Source organism: Gastrolobium bilobum, unplaced genomic scaffold (genome assembly GCF_033153095.1).
Source record: "Gastrolobium bilobum isolate Gb01-03AN ecotype WA unplaced genomic scaffold, APGP_CSIRO_Gbil_v1 utg14995, whole genome shotgun sequence".
Lineage (NCBI taxonomy): Eukaryota > Viridiplantae > Streptophyta > Magnoliopsida > Fabales > Fabaceae > Gastrolobium > Gastrolobium bilobum.
The window spans coordinates 82,518-100,288 of NW_026897755.1; the positions used below are offsets into that span (position 1 = coordinate 82,518).

The 17,771-nt window shown below is 34.8% G+C and overlaps 1 protein-coding gene across 2 annotated transcripts; it reads left to right on the forward strand.

Moving 5' to 3' along the window:
• Positions 1-9,004: 9,004 nt before the first annotated feature.
• LOC133309949 (uncharacterized) lies at positions 9,005-11,113 on the forward strand. 2 transcript variants are annotated; one of them, XM_061510813.1, is made up of 3 exons: positions 9,005-9,144; positions 9,806-9,953; positions 10,846-11,113. In XM_061510813.1, the coding sequence occupies exons 2-3, from the start codon at positions 9,831-9,833 to the stop codon at positions 10,888-10,890; spliced, it is 168 nt and encodes a 55-aa protein (XP_061366797.1). In that variant the 5' UTR covers positions 9,005-9,144; positions 9,806-9,830; the 3' UTR covers positions 10,891-11,113. The 2 variants fall into 2 exon arrangements, with proteins under 2 accessions (XP_061366797.1, XP_061366796.1); XM_061510812.1 differs by having other exon boundaries at positions 9,019-9,161; positions 10,846-11,111.
• Positions 11,114-17,771: the final 6,658 nt, after the last annotated feature.

Below are 17,771 nucleotides of genomic sequence, written 5' to 3' on the forward strand. Positions count from 1 at the left end.
TAAATTGCAAAAGACAGCTAACTGAAATACCTCAATATATAAATAGCATAAATGTGTCTCTAGTCACGGAACTACAACACGTAAACCGGACAACCCTGATAGTTTATGCAACTCAAGCTAAAAGGTACTAACATCAAAGCGACATGGACAAATCCCATGCTCACCAAATAAGGCAACATGCCCAACAAGAGTCTCAAATCAAATAACATAAGCATGACAGAAAACATAAACAGCATCCAATATCTAGTCATGTCAGCATACAACATAAAATAGTCAACTAAGCTCCGGCCTCCTGCCGCTAGAGGCATCCGCCCCCAAGTTACCTGAATCTGAAATAAGAGTCCCCAAACGTGGGGTGAGATCTCTAAACAAGAAATCTCAGTAAGACAAGGGGTCCTCAAGGATCTTCCACCCCAAGCTCACTTACATGTGAAATATAAGTTCCAAAAACAGTTACACGGTATAAGTTCCAAAATAGTGCAATGCAACAGATAATCATGTCATGTGTGTTATAACAATTCTACTGATCAGATAAGTGCAGGAATACGTCTGTTACCCACACAGTACCAGCCCATGCTGTACCCGCCCCCAGGACCACCCTATGGCTTCCTGGCTAGCGAAACACCACATACATATCATAAGCATTTTGCACTTAACAGCTCCATAGCATTTCAATAAAACAGTACATGAAAACACATCATGCATATAACCATCCCCCCATGGGACATGGTGGAACAAACAATGGCTAAGTCGAGGACACGAAAGCTTACCTTGCACGCTAACAATCCAAGCCAAGAGTCCACACAAGCTCAAGGCCCACAAACAGCACAATCACAATCTGTTTATGCAATAATTAATCATCAATAATCATTGCTCAAGATTACATTAAGTGATTAAGGCTTCCTAGCTCATTTTAACTCATTTCATGTTGTTTCTGCAGGAGGTATTCGAATACTTCACGAGTAGTATTCGAATACTCCAGCTCTCCATAAAGTATTCGACTACTTTCACTTAAGTATTCGAATACCACTTGGTATTTGAATACCAACACCCAAGTATTCGAATACTACTCAGTATTCGAATACTTCTTCAAGGTATCCGAATACTTTTCTACCCAGAAAAGTATCTCAATACTCCAGCAAGGAGTATTCGACTACCAGAGGACAAGTATTCGAATATTACCCGAAAAGTATTCGAATACTTCTCCACCAGAATGCAGAAATTCGAACAGACTTCTGCATAAACCCACTTTTAAGGGTCCAAACGTGATTTGAAGTCCAATGACTCCATAAACAGATATTCATAAGCATATTATGAACTCAGAAACACATTCCTTTAATTAAATTATTAAAGTTTCTCTTTTTAACCTATTAAACAAGCTAAACTCATCAAAACACAAAGGCTATGATCATGGTATACCTTAGGCCTCACAAACGCAGAAAAGACTCCTCCTTAGAGCTTCCAACACAGTCCCACAACACTGCACTCTAAGGTCCACGAATTTGACACCTCAAGATGGTGCCTTTCTCCACAAAGCTCACAACTTGGAGCTCAAAAAGCCAAGACAAAAGCCTCACCCTCACAACTCAGAAACACAGCCCCTTAATCACCCAAACAGCAACCACACATACTCAGAAAGTGAGACCACACCCACTCACAAGCTTGCTCTCACTCATCTACACCGTTTAGGTGAAGGAACAATGAACAAAGGTGATTACTTGAAGGTTTTAAGTGAAGAAAATGAGGGTGAAGATGGAGGAGGCTCAAGGTTGCTGAAGCACACCAAAAACTCACGTAGAAAAGCAACCAAATCAGCCTAGGTTTTTGTGACAAACCTATTTATAGGCACATTAAGTTTAATCTCACAGTATTAACAAAAATAGCTACGCTTAGCATTTTAATCCCAAACTTGGGATTCTGAACCTAGCCATTTTTTCAAGATTTATCATATTATTTTTATTTTAGAGTAAAGACCCAAATTGGTCCCTGACAAAAGACTCAGTGCCCAAATTAGTCCCTCACAAAAATAAACTCGTTAGATAGTCCCCAACAAAGTGAAACAGGACCCACGTTAGTCCTTCTGTCAATCCAAAACTGACGGTATCAATGACGGTGATGATGTGTCACGTTAAGTGACATGCTGGAGGCCACGTGGGTTGAGGAAAGACGTCGTTTTAAGAGACTCATCCACGTTGGTCAGTATGGTCCCTAACAGTTTTAACAAAGGGGACCAGTATGGTCCCTAACATTTTTATCGGGGTCCTTTTTAGTCCCTGCTAAAGTTTTGTTAACACCAGTGCCACCATTTGCTATTAACACACCAGCAATGTCATTTTCCCTTGTACATGCTGATATTAGTCATGCATAACACAATCAACTTCTGCATAATTCACACCATGACATTCTTAGTTTAGTCTTTATACATTGTTCGCATTCCTTTTTTTATCTCCATCGAGTTTAGTCGTTATACACCACGGCAGTCTTGCGTCCCAGAGAATCATTAATCCAACCACCAATGGCTACATCGAAAATTGCACCAATCAAGGCCTTGCCAACAATTAATTCCTGCAATGCAAACGTAAGTAAGGGTATTAACATTAGAATGCTGCTAGCTCCCATTCATGCATATATATATATCAGCAACTGTTAAACAAGTATTAGCCAAACCAAAACATGCAACTGATCTATAGTTACCTGAAGGAAGCTACTATTCTTGACGATTTCAAAATCCTCTTTAATATATAGAAGGTCCCCTGACACCATGTAACACCCTGTATATATCCGGTAATGTTATCATAATAACGTATTAAGTTGCGCTTAATTAAAAATGCGGAATTACTTTTTCTTTTCAATTATGATGCCATTAACATTACCAACTTACTTAATAATCAATTAATAAAACATCGCATGTATGTAATTGCAATAAAACAGCTAACTGAAATACCTCATAACATAGATAATATAATTGTGGCTCTAGTCACGGAACTACAACAATGTAGACCGGACCATCTAACAATTTATACAACTCCAAACTACAAGTACTAACAGAAAGTGTCATGGACAATCCCCATGCTCACTCAAATAAGACAATATGCCCAACATCAGTCTCAACAACAACATATCATAAATAGCGGAAAACATAAACAGCATCCAAATCCAGTCATGCTAACATATAAGCAGAAACAACATAATCAGCTAAGCTCCGGCCTCCTGCCGCCTGAGGCATCAGTACTCATACTACCTGATCCTGAAATAAGCATTCCCCAAACGTGGGGTAAGATCTCTAATCTAGAAATCTCAGTAAGTCAGTGAGTCATCAAGGATCTTCCACCCCACGCTCACTTACATGTGCAATATAAGTTCAAAAGCAGTTTATCATTTATCATTTCTAAAACAATGCAATGCAGCAGATAATCATGCCATGTGTGTCAATACTAATCTACTGGCCAGAGACAGTGCAGGTATACGTCTATCACCTACACACCGTGCAAGTACAACTAGCATTCACCCCGGTACACCGTCTTGTATGGCACTACATACTCAGGCTTCCCGTCAAGATGAAACAACACATGCATATTAAAAGCCATTACATGTAAAGTTCATTCAACATATCAAATATCCAAAAGCATGTACACAGCATGCATAAACCATACCCCCATGGGACATGGTGGAACCACAACATGGCTAAACCGAGGACGCGAAAGCTTACCTTGCAAGCTAACTCCAAAAGCCAAGAGTCCACAACTCAAAGTCCAAACACAGCAGATTCACAATCTGTTATGGACCAACAATACATCAACAACATGCACCACAAGCATACAATATTAAGACAACGCTTTTTCATTACGTTTTCAAGTCTTAAAGCTTCTAACAAAGCCACAAGCCCTTAATCCCATGATTCTGGCTTAATCCATTAAATACAGAAGTTCAACTTCATCAAACTAGGGTCCAAAAACCCCCAATAGCCTACTGTACACACAGCACAGCTGCCGTTCTGCGAAATCCCAGAATATCCGGATATCTCACTGTCCATATCCGGATATGCATATCCGCATATACAGATTCACATATCCGGATATCCAATATCCGGATATCCCAAAACCACGTATCCGGATATCCAATATCCGGATATCAGTTCGACAGATATCCGGATATCTCACGACAGAATGCAGTTTCTGTATTTTCGTGAAGATATCCTTCAAAGGTTCCCTTTTTACCGATTTTAAACACCTAATCATGCATTTCTAGATGTGTTAAGCCTCACCCAACAACAAGTTATCATCTTTTAACCTTAACATGCATCAAGCTTTCATTTTTAAGCATTAAACACATGATTAAAGATTGGTATACATACCAAAGGCCAAAACAGAAGAAGAGGCTGCTCTTTGGAGCTCACAATCAGCCCCTCAAGACTGACTCAACAAGGTGCACGAAAATGGATCAACAAGCTTGGACCTTTCAACACAAAGGAAGCTTCTTGGACCTCACAATGCCAAAACAAAGGCTTCCACACACAACCAACCCATGTCAGCCTCAAAACCTCACACACAACAGCTCTCTCAACTCAGAAAAGACCAGCAATAGAGTCCCAAGGCTAGCTCTCACCCTCACCAAGTGTATCCCAAGTGAAAGTGTGAAGAAAATCAAGAAAGGAAGTGTCTTGGACCCAAAATGGAGGAGAAACCCCACAAGTCAGCCAAGCTGATCAGCCACCCTCACACACTCACGTAGAGACACTGTTTTCTAGGGTTTTGTGCCCTTACAAAGGGTATTTATAGCCCAAGCCACTTAAACACACAATGTTAACTTTAATTGCTACGCTTAGCATTTTAATCCCAAACTTTGGATTATGAAACTACATAATTTTCTAAGATTTATCATATTTTTCTTATAACTTTCTGAGCACTTTTCCGGTACGCGCTTTTCCAAGCCAGTACCGGTTTCTAGCTCCAGTTCTCATTATTTGGACTTGAAACTCGTTTTACAAGTCCTACATATTATTCTAGTAATTATCATGCTCTTACATTAATTTTCCGGGATACTTTTTCGGCACGCATTTATACCGACTAGCAGAACCAGTATCTGCACTTTTCTTCTGAAAAGCGACTTTCAGCATTCTTAATCACTTATTACGATTATTAAGCCTCATAAATAATTATTAGGGTCAATTATGAAATCATTTCCTATTTTCTCGTAATTTATTAATTAAATCCCTTAATTAACGGTGCGGGTTCTTACACACCACACCTGCATTTATGGAACCGTATATATATACATGAGCTGAGAATTTTACAATGTACCAACCACAAATTAATGGCATTTCAAATTAGAGAAATTGAAATGATGGTTAGGTATGTACCAGTATAATAGCCGAAGAGAAGACCACCAATGTCGGCAGCAAAAGTGATACCGACGATGTAAGAGTTCTAGAAAAAGGAGATTTTCCTTTCGGGATGCATCTCCAAGTAACCAGAGCTTCCCGACATCATTGACATTCCCATGTCGGCCACCATTGTCGCTGGCTTCTTAACTGCCCCAACACACTCACAACATACAAATGTGGAGACAAAACAAATAACTAACAAGACGTACTAGTGATTAATGATTAATGATTAATGATGAATGATGAATTGCAAGAAAACATTATATAGAGCGCCAAAACACTAAATTTGGAATTCCAGAGAGTTCCCTTCCCTTCCCTAGAAAGTAGTCATTCATTTCTCAACGATAATTAACATTATATAGACCATAACTTATTGTTCTTTTTTATCTCCATGGTTCTGTTGAGATTTGCTGGTGTAATGAATTGTTGTTCATGCAATGTATGTAGCATGACTTATGTATTTGAAGTTATGTTTATTGGCACAAAATGTTGTATAAACTCGATGGAGATAAAAAAAGGAATGGGAACAATGTATAAAGACTAAACTAAGAATGTCATTGTGTGAATTATGCAGAAGTTGATTGTGTTATGCATGACTAATATCAGCATGTAAAAGGGAAAATGACATTGCTGATGTGTTAATAGCAAATGGTGGCACTGGTGTTAACAAAACTTTAGCATGGACTAAAAAAGACACCGATGAAAATGTTAGGGACCATACTGGTCCCCTTTGTTAAAACTGTTAGGGACCATACTGACCAACGTGGATGAGTCTCTCAAAACGAAGTCGTTCCTCAACCCACGTGGCCTCCAGCATGTCACTTAACGTGACACATCATCACCGTCATTGACACCGTCAGCTTTGGATTGACAGAAGGACTAACGGGGGTCCTGTTTCACTTTGTTGGGGACTATCTAACGAGTTTATTTTTGTGAGGGACTAATTTGGGCACCGAGTTTTTTGTCAGGGACCAATTTGGGTCTTTACTCTTGATTTTATTTTTCGTAGCACCTATCCGGTACGCGCTTTTCCATAGCCAGTATCAATTCTGGCACCAGCTCTCATTATTTTAACTTGAAACTTGTTTTACAAGCCATACATATTATTCTAGGAATATTCATGCACTTATTATAATAATTCGGGATACTTCATCGGTACGCATTTATACTGGGTAGCAGAACCGGTATCTGCACTTTTCGTCAGAAAAGAGACTTTCAGCATTATTATTCACTTACCATATTTATTTAAGCCTTCTCACAATTATTAGGGTCAATTATAGAATTATATCCTAATTTCTCATAATTAATTAATTAATTCCTTAATTAACGGTGCGGGTTCTTACACTTTTGGTCAACTACAATGCCCAATCACCGAAAGGGTTTCCTTTGCCTTTCATCCCAGCCCATTAATTGTTCATGTCTTTGAACGATGTAACAGGTAATTACAACTGATATGTGGTTTTTGTTCATTAAAATGGAGAGAGAAATGGCAACATTTGCAAAACACCAAAGGAAGTGTAAACCTTCATATATAAACCTATACTTCTATACTCAATTTTAAAAGAAAGCATATGGGAGTATGGAACACATTGTTGGTTAAATTGAAAACATTTTTCCATATCCATTAGAATTAAGGCCCAAAGTGAGATGATATGGCTTTCTGTTGTAATGTCTTGAAAACAATTTTCACATTGTCATTTTAATTAATTTTATTTTTTTTCGTTTGAAAGATTTCCATGTGTGAACTGCGAAAGTAAAAATAAACATTCTTTCATAGAAATGAGAAACTGGAAGTATCCATTTTTTATTTTATATTGTGATTCTCTTCTCTCTAATTAACTTTCTTGTTCTATATAAAAAAATGTAATTTTTCGAAAGGGTGTATGTTAGCAATAATTTACTACATGTTCTGACAATCCAAACAGAAACCCAATAATAAAGATAAAACACCCAAAAAAAAAATATGAATTAAAGTCAAAACTGATCAAGCAATAACACTAGTACAAACAAAAAAGTAGAAATTTGGATTGAAAAAGCAAAAGGGTATTCGGCAAACCTTGAATTGAGATGAATCCGAAACTGAAAAGAGTGTAAGAGAAGAGGGCGATATTAACAGATAAGAGTAGAGAAGTAGTTTGCTATCAATTTTTCCCCAATGAAGATTGTGTCCAAATGAAGCTTCCTAGAAATTTTACACCATGCAAGCTAAGTTGTACTAACTTTATGCAGTATCCCTCCTAATAAAATATATGCAATTACACAATTTGTTCCAAGTTAGCAAGCATGGCAAAGCATATTTATAAGTCTAGCAGCAATTCTTATCAGAAAAAAAAATTATGAACCAAATTCAATTGCACTGTAGTAAGGCATTAAAACAATATAGGCAAGCACGTACACTTGAACATTATCATTTTTCACTGCTTTTTAATTTTTTAATAAGTGCTTAGCTCCTATCAAACACTCTTAACATTATTAGTATATGATTCTCCAATTTAAAAAGTCTCGTATAGTAAAATACATTATGTCAAATCAATGTAATCGACCAGAAACATAATCACGATCTCTAGACACAACATTGATTGTTATGTGTGTGTGTGTGTGATTTAGAGGGACAAAACAATCAAATTTCATAATCCTAAAATAGAGAGAGCAGAATTGAGATTGTAAAGAACAACAAAGGGGGTAAGTGAAGTAAGTACAAATCGAGCAACACGCAACCAAATCGGCGATTAAGATCGAAATCGAAAAATGAAGAGAAGAAAGGGAGAGACATATCGAGAAAGATGGAAAGTAAAACCCTAGCCAAGCGACGAAAGGAGAGAGAGAGAGAGAGAGAGAGAGAGAATGAGTAAGAGAGAGAAGATGTTTTAATTTTAATAGAAAGGGTAAAAAAGTAATTTTGAATATTTTACCTCGTAAATCCCTTAAAGTAAATCCCTTAAAACAGGGGAACTTAAATTTTGAGAAGAAGGAGGATTTTGAAGGGTTTAGTAAAACTTTCTAATTTCTTCCCCTCATTTTTTTAACTCTCAAACAAAAGAAGGACTTACTAAAACTCTCTCTTTCCTTTCCTTCTCTTCCTAAAACCAACTCCCAAACAAAGCCTTAAGAGATTAGTATAGACCTTTGTAACATGAGTCTAAGTTATAAATTAAGTAACTTATGCTTGTGGCTTTGGAAAAAGCCTCAGGTGTTATAAATGGCTAAAGAAAAGGTTGAAATGAATGTGGTAGACTAGTGTATGTGCTAATTGCCTTCACATCTTTGAAATAGGTTGTGACACCGTTAGAGGCTGTGATTGTGATCTCTTGAGTACCAAGGACATATTGGAGGATATACTTGCGACAGGTAAGCTTTCGGTCCAATGATATTAAAGATGAGTAGGTAAGATAAGTAAGAAAAAAATAGGTAAAATTACATATTAAAAAAAAAAGGTGCACTACAATAGTTAAAATTGTAATGAAAGGATGACCTAGCATAAATACATTCAGAATTCATAAGAACCTAAATCATATTGGCCCATAGTTGGAATTCCATTGACCCAATTTTCGAAACCTAATCAATGGCCCACCCTATCATAACGTTTTGAAGCCCAAAAATGAAAAAGGAAAATCCCATTGGTCTAGTTGTTTTATTTTTTTGGTCTTGGCTCCCTGGTTTCCACGTTAACGTGGGTGAGAGTCCGAAAGTATCAAGAGAGGAAGGGAACGTTGTGCGAACCGAACTCGAGAGGAGGGAAAAGGGTCTTCGAGGATCACTAGGTAGAACTGCAAGTGAAGTGAGCCTCCCTTGTTCATTTTCCACTTTCCTATCCTTTTCTGTTCAATTTAACGGACATACTCATGTGTATCTCGATAATTGAACATAACATGTTTGATGAAATGTCTGACTCAATATCTGATATCCAACAACATCTTCTCCCTATTCCTAGTGTGGTATGGGAAAATGTGTTATCACGTATATTGTTTTTGTTCATTGCCTCTCAAGAATTTTTAAAAAGGGATCTCCATGTTTTTTAAGACCAAATAAAGTTTGTGGACTCTTCAGATTTTTTTTATACATATATATTTTTCAATTGCCTCGCTCGGGTGAGAAAATTTTTAATCGTAATATTGAGGAGTCAGTGCTACACTCACTTAAAATTGCAAACCAAAGAAGATAGTTAACAGCTTTCAAGAAAATGCAGTTTATTATGTAATGCATAAATTTAAGTGGGGTGTAGCATTGAGTCCTCAATTCTACATAATACATGAGGACCAAAATTTTGTTTCCTTGTGAGTTGTGACAACAATCATCCTTACTGAATATGTCTGCTCGCACTTGAATCAGATCTCAAGTACAATATTACATGGTTCATTTTTATTTATTTTTTCAGCTCATGCTTACCATTCTGTTAATGCTCTTTACTGCATGTGATTGTAGGACTCGGTCTCTATAAGAAAGAAGTATGCCTCATAGAACCCGACCCATGACAGCAATATTGTTGTTTACTGCAGTAAATGCAGTTTTGTGTGCGACCATTACTCCAGTCTATGATTTTGTTTGCTTTCTTCCGTACTGGGAAAGAAGGGTGAGACTTTTTCTCATTTGTTTTGTTTAGACAAGAAAAAAAAAACTATTTGGGGTTATCTATGATGCACACATATTCTGTTCCTTATATATCCAATGAAAGTTATGTGAGATTTTGCTAGTTCTGTTAGAGCACTGTTGTTATTGCCCCAATTCATTAGTTGTTGAACTTGGTTATCTACTATGACAACTCAATTTTTTTAAAATCTTAAATTAAAATAAAACAGAAGAATACCAACCATCACTTAACCCACTTATGGTACTAGTGAATTATTATGTCCTTGTTAATGGCTATTGATCCTGAATTGACCTTAATAATATATTGGATGTAGTTTCGTGGCTTGTTTAAGTACTGGCTGAACAAAGGTAGATCAACTCAGATTTCTCCTTTCATTGTCCTCTGTTTTGAAAATATTTATTAGGATCATCAAACTTACCTTTTTCGAAATCGTATCATAGGTCATAGTAAGCGTGAACCAATGCCATCTAAACTTTATAGTGATAGCTATGGCTGTTACCAGTATATGCAAAATTCAATGAAAATAAGTTGGTAACTGTAATAATTTATGTGTATGGTGGTAATAGTTTCCTTAACCTAGCTGTCGTTGCAATTTTTGCAAGACAAAAGTTGCTTTTTGAAAATATTTTCCACCACAAATTGAAAGTTTGTTAAATTTATAGCTGTAATGTACTTTGTCCAATATATCCTATGTATGATAAGTATTCTTGTATTGGATTTTTGGAAATGGGCAAAACCTCAAGCAATTCTTTATCTGAAATTTCATATAGATTTTGCTTGGTGTAGAGTAGTTTTATATTAGTGGGAGGTTTATCTGCAATTGATTTGTTAACTATGCTATTTGGCTGATTCTTAACCCAATCTAATGTTACAGAGGGAAAGGCATCGTCAGGAACGGGAAGCTAACAGTTCGAACTAACCATAACAAGATCTACGTGGAGAAACTTTTTGGACTAGGATTTTCATGCCTTCTTTTCCTTTCATGATGTAAAATTTTTCTCTTGGGATCTTGCAATGTGGAATATCTTGGAATAAAAGTCTGAAATCTTGGACCTACTTGGCCACCTTAGCTGAAAGGTACCTTTATCATAGCTTTATTTGGGTATAAACCAAATAATCAATCGTATTAGATTTTGATAGATTTATCTTTAATTTTTTGCTTGTTTGGCCGTTGATTTAGAAAAATACTGAGCTGTCTTTTGATGGAAAATTCATGTGGGTAAACTCAGTTAGTAGAGGCCTCCCTTCTTTTCTCATTTTCCAGACCGATACATGGAAAATCCAACTAGTCGGGTTCGAGGACTAGACCGTATAAAGAGTGACTCTTTCAATATCATTTTCTTCTTTCACATGGCTAAATAAGCTCCTTGCAACTATGAAGCAATGGTTTTGATTATCAAAGCTATTTCAATTTATGTTTTATATATAGGGGCAGTTGTCGCAAGGCAGGTGACTGGCTCTTGATCTGTTGTCTTGTGTGAGGAGAAAAATGAGTCGCACTAAGAATTATGATTTACTAACAAGTAATCTAAGGTAGTGTTTGGTCGGGGAGAAATTTTTTAATACTAGAAAAATGTAAATACTAGGGATCTACAGGAAAAGTGAGTTAGATAGGAAAGTTTTAAAAAAGTTGTTTGTTTGAGCAAAATTTTATCAGGAAAATATTTGGTTGAAGATAAAATATTGATGGGAAAACTTAATGAAATTAGAAAACTATCCTTGTAAAAACAATGAGGGGTAGTCCACGAGTATCATTTGGTCACGTGTGGTTAACAATGAGGTGTAAAGTTGTCATGGTTTTTATCCTACTTTTTCAGTTATCCGCTTTTCACACAAATACCACCATATCAGACGGCTTTGTAAACAGTGTTTTAGCAAGTTTTTTACTTGTTTTCGTAGATTGCTATGCAAAGCCAATTGACGGATAAATATACAGAATTGCTTCTACCAAACGTGGGTTTCAGCAATCCCACATGCACTTTGACGGACAAATTTTTACTTCTCTCGAAACAAACACTACCTAACATAGAAATTATAATAACTTTAATCACTTGCATACCTTCATTCAATTTTATCAGATTAGTTGGTTGCCTTAAGCTTGATTTCTAAAAGCCAACATACCAAAAGAAGAGAGTGAAAATGTCATTCTTAAAAAGGAAAAATAGTGTGTACTTTCATTACATGGCCTTTCTACGTGTAACTGGGAATAATATATTTCCCGCTTTAAAGTAACTTGTAAATGTAAGAGCCATCGTCAACAACTCTCAACTGCCACACTATCATAAGAGACTCCACAGTAATATATAAACCTGTCAAGGTAACTTGGATAGAACACTATCCATATTCTTTATGACTGTCCCTTTGCTACTAGCCGCGTACTTATCCCGTGGAAGGAGAGAAGGTTTTTCTCTAGGAATTTGGAGGATTTGTTCCTACGGAGTATCGATACTTCAAAAATTCTGACGTGTCGTGTCCGACACTCCCTGACACTTCAACGCGCGCTGTAGAAACTCAAAAAAATGTTCAAAGGTTACGTTGTATTGCATTTTTAGTTCTAACTAGTAGATTTGTTGGATTACTACTATTATTATTTTATTGAATTTAATATAAATATCTACGATATCTTATGTTTCTTTGCAAAATTAATGAGTATTATAAGTTTAGCTTTATTTTTTTGTTAAATTATTGAATATTAAATATAATATATGCAACATAAATTAAAAATATTATTCAATATCAAAACGTGTCCTAACGTGTCAAAATCTAACATTTTTTATAATTAATATGTCAGAGTGTCGTATCATATCATATTCCGTGTTCCGTGTCGGTACGGATGTTACATAGATTTGTTCTACTTGAACATGAAGGAGGACTTTGGATATGATCAAGATTTGGGATGGACTACTACTTGGGCTAGCATATGCCACATGGTTTGGCATTAGAGAAATAAGCAAGTACTTATGATCAGTTTATAGCCCTTCAGAACCTTGGTAAGTTATCAAAGGGGTGAATAATGGGTGAAGTCATAATGGACATCTCAATTGAACTCATGAGCATTTTGGTTGAGGTGAGGTGGTCCCCTGGCTAAGCCTTGGGTTAAGCTATCAAAGGAGGCTGGTTGTGGTGGGTTAATTGCATAATGGGATTCTCCGCAGTCCACAATGCCTTGCTCTACTAGCAACTAAATATTTAATATCCTTGTAGTACATGTTTATTTATTTATTAATAAATAAAAATAAATGAAATTTATATGTCATTAATCATAAAACAAACAAATAAATAAATATATGTTAGAGATATATAAAACCATTAATGTAGCTTTAATATAATTTGATATGTATTTTTATTAATTTATAAATTATTGAATATCATTTCACCAACGGAGACTAATTCAGATTTACGGTAGGTAATATTACGAGAATAACAAAGCTTTTCGTTTCAAATTTTTAACCTAATTGCACACTCAATTGAATTTATTTTTTTTAACTTTTTTATTGTAAATAATAAAGTTTAGATTAGGGGGTGGTATTGAGATGTTGCGGAGTTAGAGTTAGGTCTCTATTCTTCAAGGGATGTCTTATCTCGTGTAGATACTCAAAAAAGCAATGGTATAAATCAAAGCTCCAGAAGAGTCATCGTAAATGTTATCTCATGTATGGTTGAGAGAGGGGGGGAGGTATAAGAGTATAGTAGCTCTATATTTTTGCATAGTAACAATTAATGAATGTAATAAATGTCATATGCCTCTTCAAGTGGAGAAGAGGAGTATATATAGGTGGGAAAAATATTCTCTCGTAATAGGAGAGAGAATGAACCTAATCGTTTTTGTCAATTACCTCACTGAGGAATTGCACGATAATCCTAGGGGGCGTTTGGTACACGGCATTTGGCCGGATTCCCGGGAAACTGAATTTTTCTAAATTTTAAATTTCCGGATATTATGGTAAACTGAATGTAAAAATCATATTTTTGAAAATTGAGATTCCCGGACAAATAAAAATTTCTCCTGTACCAAACGCCCCCCTAGGAGTACACGATGGGTGAGCTATGCAAGGAACGAGAGATTATTCATGGTAAAGTCCATGTGCTCAGTGTACGAAGGCAGAAGAATGACCCCTTAATTAGTCTTTGTAGATCAACTCATATATATTGGGCTGTGAAGGGCGGTCTATAGGGGTGAAAGTGGGCTGGGCTGGGCTGGGTCAAGCTTTAACCCGAAAAGCCCAAGCCTACATAAAAAAATTTCAATTTGGCTTGATTCAAGCCTAGTATGAGTCTAACTGTTAGCCTGACTTGATCCGTTTATAAAAATATAAATGGTCTAGCCTAGCCTGTTAGCCTGCTAATTTTTAACTTCCAAGCAAAATCATGAATCAACTTTACAAAATACTCAAATTCTGTTGCTAAACCAAAAATCACAATTTCAACGTCCAAACAGAATCATGAATCACAACAAAACTCCTACAATCTACATTTAAGTCACTTTCAAAAGTAAAATGCTCAAACTAAATAACATATATTTCATCAGATCCAATAAATAAATTCATACTATGTAAACTAAAATAACTAAATGAATCCAAAAAACACATCATGATGCTTGTAGTAAGTATAACCTCTTCCAAAAATCTTTTAATATATTCATAAACATAATCTAACATACAGAGATGTAGGTTCCTCCTACATAAGAAATAAAGTTAGATTTCTATTAAAATATAATCGAATATAATTAAGTTATAAATAATTGCAATTGATTAAATTTATATCTTTTGTTTTTCTTCAAGGCATATTTATTCTATTTTATTTTATTTAAAATAAATAGTACAATATAGGCCAGCCTGTAGGCTTATAGGCCAGACCTTATGAAAGTGGGCCTACAACCTTTTTATTAAACAAGTTTTTTCAAGGCCTAAGTTCAGCCTATTTTACGAAACATATTAGGTCAGGTCCGGCCTAACGTAGGCTGAACCATAAGCCCCTGTAGACCGGCCCGACCCAATTTCACCCCTAATGGTCTATATCAGACACTTCCCTTTATAAAGCCAAAGAAAACTATCAACATTAACGAATTTACGGTGATGAAAAAACCTACAGTACTTCTACCATGAGTGCATCTTTACCAGAAGGGGAAAGTTTTGGGATATGAAGAAAATTATATAAAAAAGCTATGTCTTGAAGTAGATTTTTTTTTTACTTTTTAAGTAAAAAGGAAAGGAAGGGTTATAGTTACTACTTTTTTTTTTTTTTGGTAGGTTACAGGGAATAGAACATACAACCACACACTCACACATACCCTATTACACACACCCACACCACTAGGCTAGCCCTAGTGGATACTATCTCTTTTTTCTTACTACATTTTACTACTAAATTTTAACTGTTGATTTCTGTCAATCTAATGGTTATAATTTATTGGAAATTAATAATTAATTATAAATATGATGCAATAAATTATAACCATTAGATTGACAGAAATCAATGGTTAAGATTTGATAGTAAAAAAGAGAGGTAGTAACTATAACCTCCCAAAAAAAAGTAATACCAAACTCCGTACTCCTGTTATATACAAGAAATTCCCTACGATGAGATAGGGAGATCTGAAATTGAACTGAAGACACGACTGGCTTGAAGGGAAGGTTCGATCAAATGTGACAACACTCAATGGCTTTTTTATTTTATTTTATTGTATAATAAATAATAATTAGGAAAAATATACTCTTATGTTGTATGAGAGAATTTTTCTCTCCTACACATACATCAATTTCTGTATTCTTTTTTTTTCTTTTTCTATAATAGGTGAGTCTCATACGTAATTATCTCTATTGCACGAGAGAGTTCTCTCCTATTGCATGAGATTAATAAAACTCTAATACTTAAAATTTTCCTTCTTGGATGTGTGTATCACGTCTTCCCCACTCGCATGTGCGTTTGTTCCTTTTCCCTTTGGCATTGCTTTCTATCTCGCCATCCTTCCCTTGCTTGGCTGCTTCGCCACCCTTTATGTGACGTGAATCTCCAAAGCAAGTTCAAACTATCTCCACCCATAAAGCACTTTATTTTATAAAAGGAAATTATAAAATCCATTTAAAAATTTGAAATTTTCGAATATGAACTGCACGTTATGCAGTTGAATTTGTAATTGTAGCTTTATACCTTTCAGTTTTCAACTAAATTTTATCATAAGAATATTTTAGATTTTTTTTTTCAATAGAGACTAAGTCCTTAATTTTCTTACGATTCTAAGGAATCAAGGATACATTTTTCATCTTAAATTAATATATTTACAAGAAATAACTTTTTTTTTAATTTAACTTAAAATTTAAACCTATGTAGTTTAAAGCAAGAAACATAACTTAAAAAGTTAAGTTGAAGTTTGAATTAATTTATTTTAGTTTAAAATGAAATATAATCACAATTTTATTAAATAAGATTTCATTAAAAAATTTAAAAATAATCAAATCCAAACATGCACTAAATTATAAATGGGTAAAAATAAAAAAAAATAAAGAGAAAATATTTCAAACCTTACTAATAGCTTAAACAACAAAAAAAAACATAATTGAGAGAATAATTGATAAAATTTAATTAAAATTTGTGATTTTTTTTTGTACTAATTTTTAGCTAAATTTGTTGGCATGTGGTCGGAGGCTTCTCTAAACTATGATTTAGGGGTATATAAGTCTGGTTTCCAGATTAAAAAGTGGGACAATATCTCACATATATTCCATATGGACTTTCAACTATGCCATTACATTACATTACATGTGCAAGATTTTTTTTTTTGGTTGCTTTCAAAGTAAACACGTGTAAGTTTCGTCCCCTTCAACGACATGTGTCCTATTTACTTTCCCTAATCTACTAGAAATTTTCTGACAACATCCCTCATCTTAAGAATAAGAATATTCTAATATCATTGTCAACCATCATTAATTAACTGCCATCTGTAAATTCAACGTAATCCCCGTGAATATTACACTTTGGAACGAAAAATGATTATACTTATCACGTGATTAGAATATTTTCTTCAACAACTCTTTTATCGGATCGATATTTTATATTCCTATACAAGTTATTTCTTTTTGTCCCTTCAATAATTAACCTTATATAATATCTCCAAAAAAAAAATAAACCTTATATTACTTTCCCTCTCATGTTTGGACCAATAAATACGAGTAGCTCTGTCATTATGAATATAAGTAATCTATGAATGATAAATTAGTAGTGTAGCCAAGAGTTAAGACCAAAGATCGATTGGAAAACATTAATGCTGCACCATACTTTTAAATTTTTAAGTGTATATAATATATTAGGAGCATTTCTTTTCTTTTCTTTTTTTATCAAAAAGGTGGTGTAAATAGAAAAGTAATAAGTTAAAGTACAAGAAAGCTCACAAAAAAAAAGGACAAGAAAGCAGATCGCTGAAATTTTATTTCAAAATCAAGCAGTTTTATTAAAAGAATCTTGGACAATAAACCTCTAAAATATATTCAATAGGTCCAACATTAAAATTATGGAATTATAGTGAAATTCTATAATTGCTTTATTCGGAGTTATTATAAATTATGAAATTATAGTGAAATTATAGTGAAATTATGGTACAAATCTCCATGCAAGGGAAAATAATTTTGCATGTTTCTATGTATTGAAAATTCCTCTAATTTATTGAGAAATATTCTTAAGCATGGAAGAAAGATCTTTTATTCATCTATAAATTGGGGGAGAAGAGAAGCATGAAACAATTGATGCAATTCATAATCATGTGAGATATTCTTCAAGCGAGAGATACACTATTGAGTTAGGAGT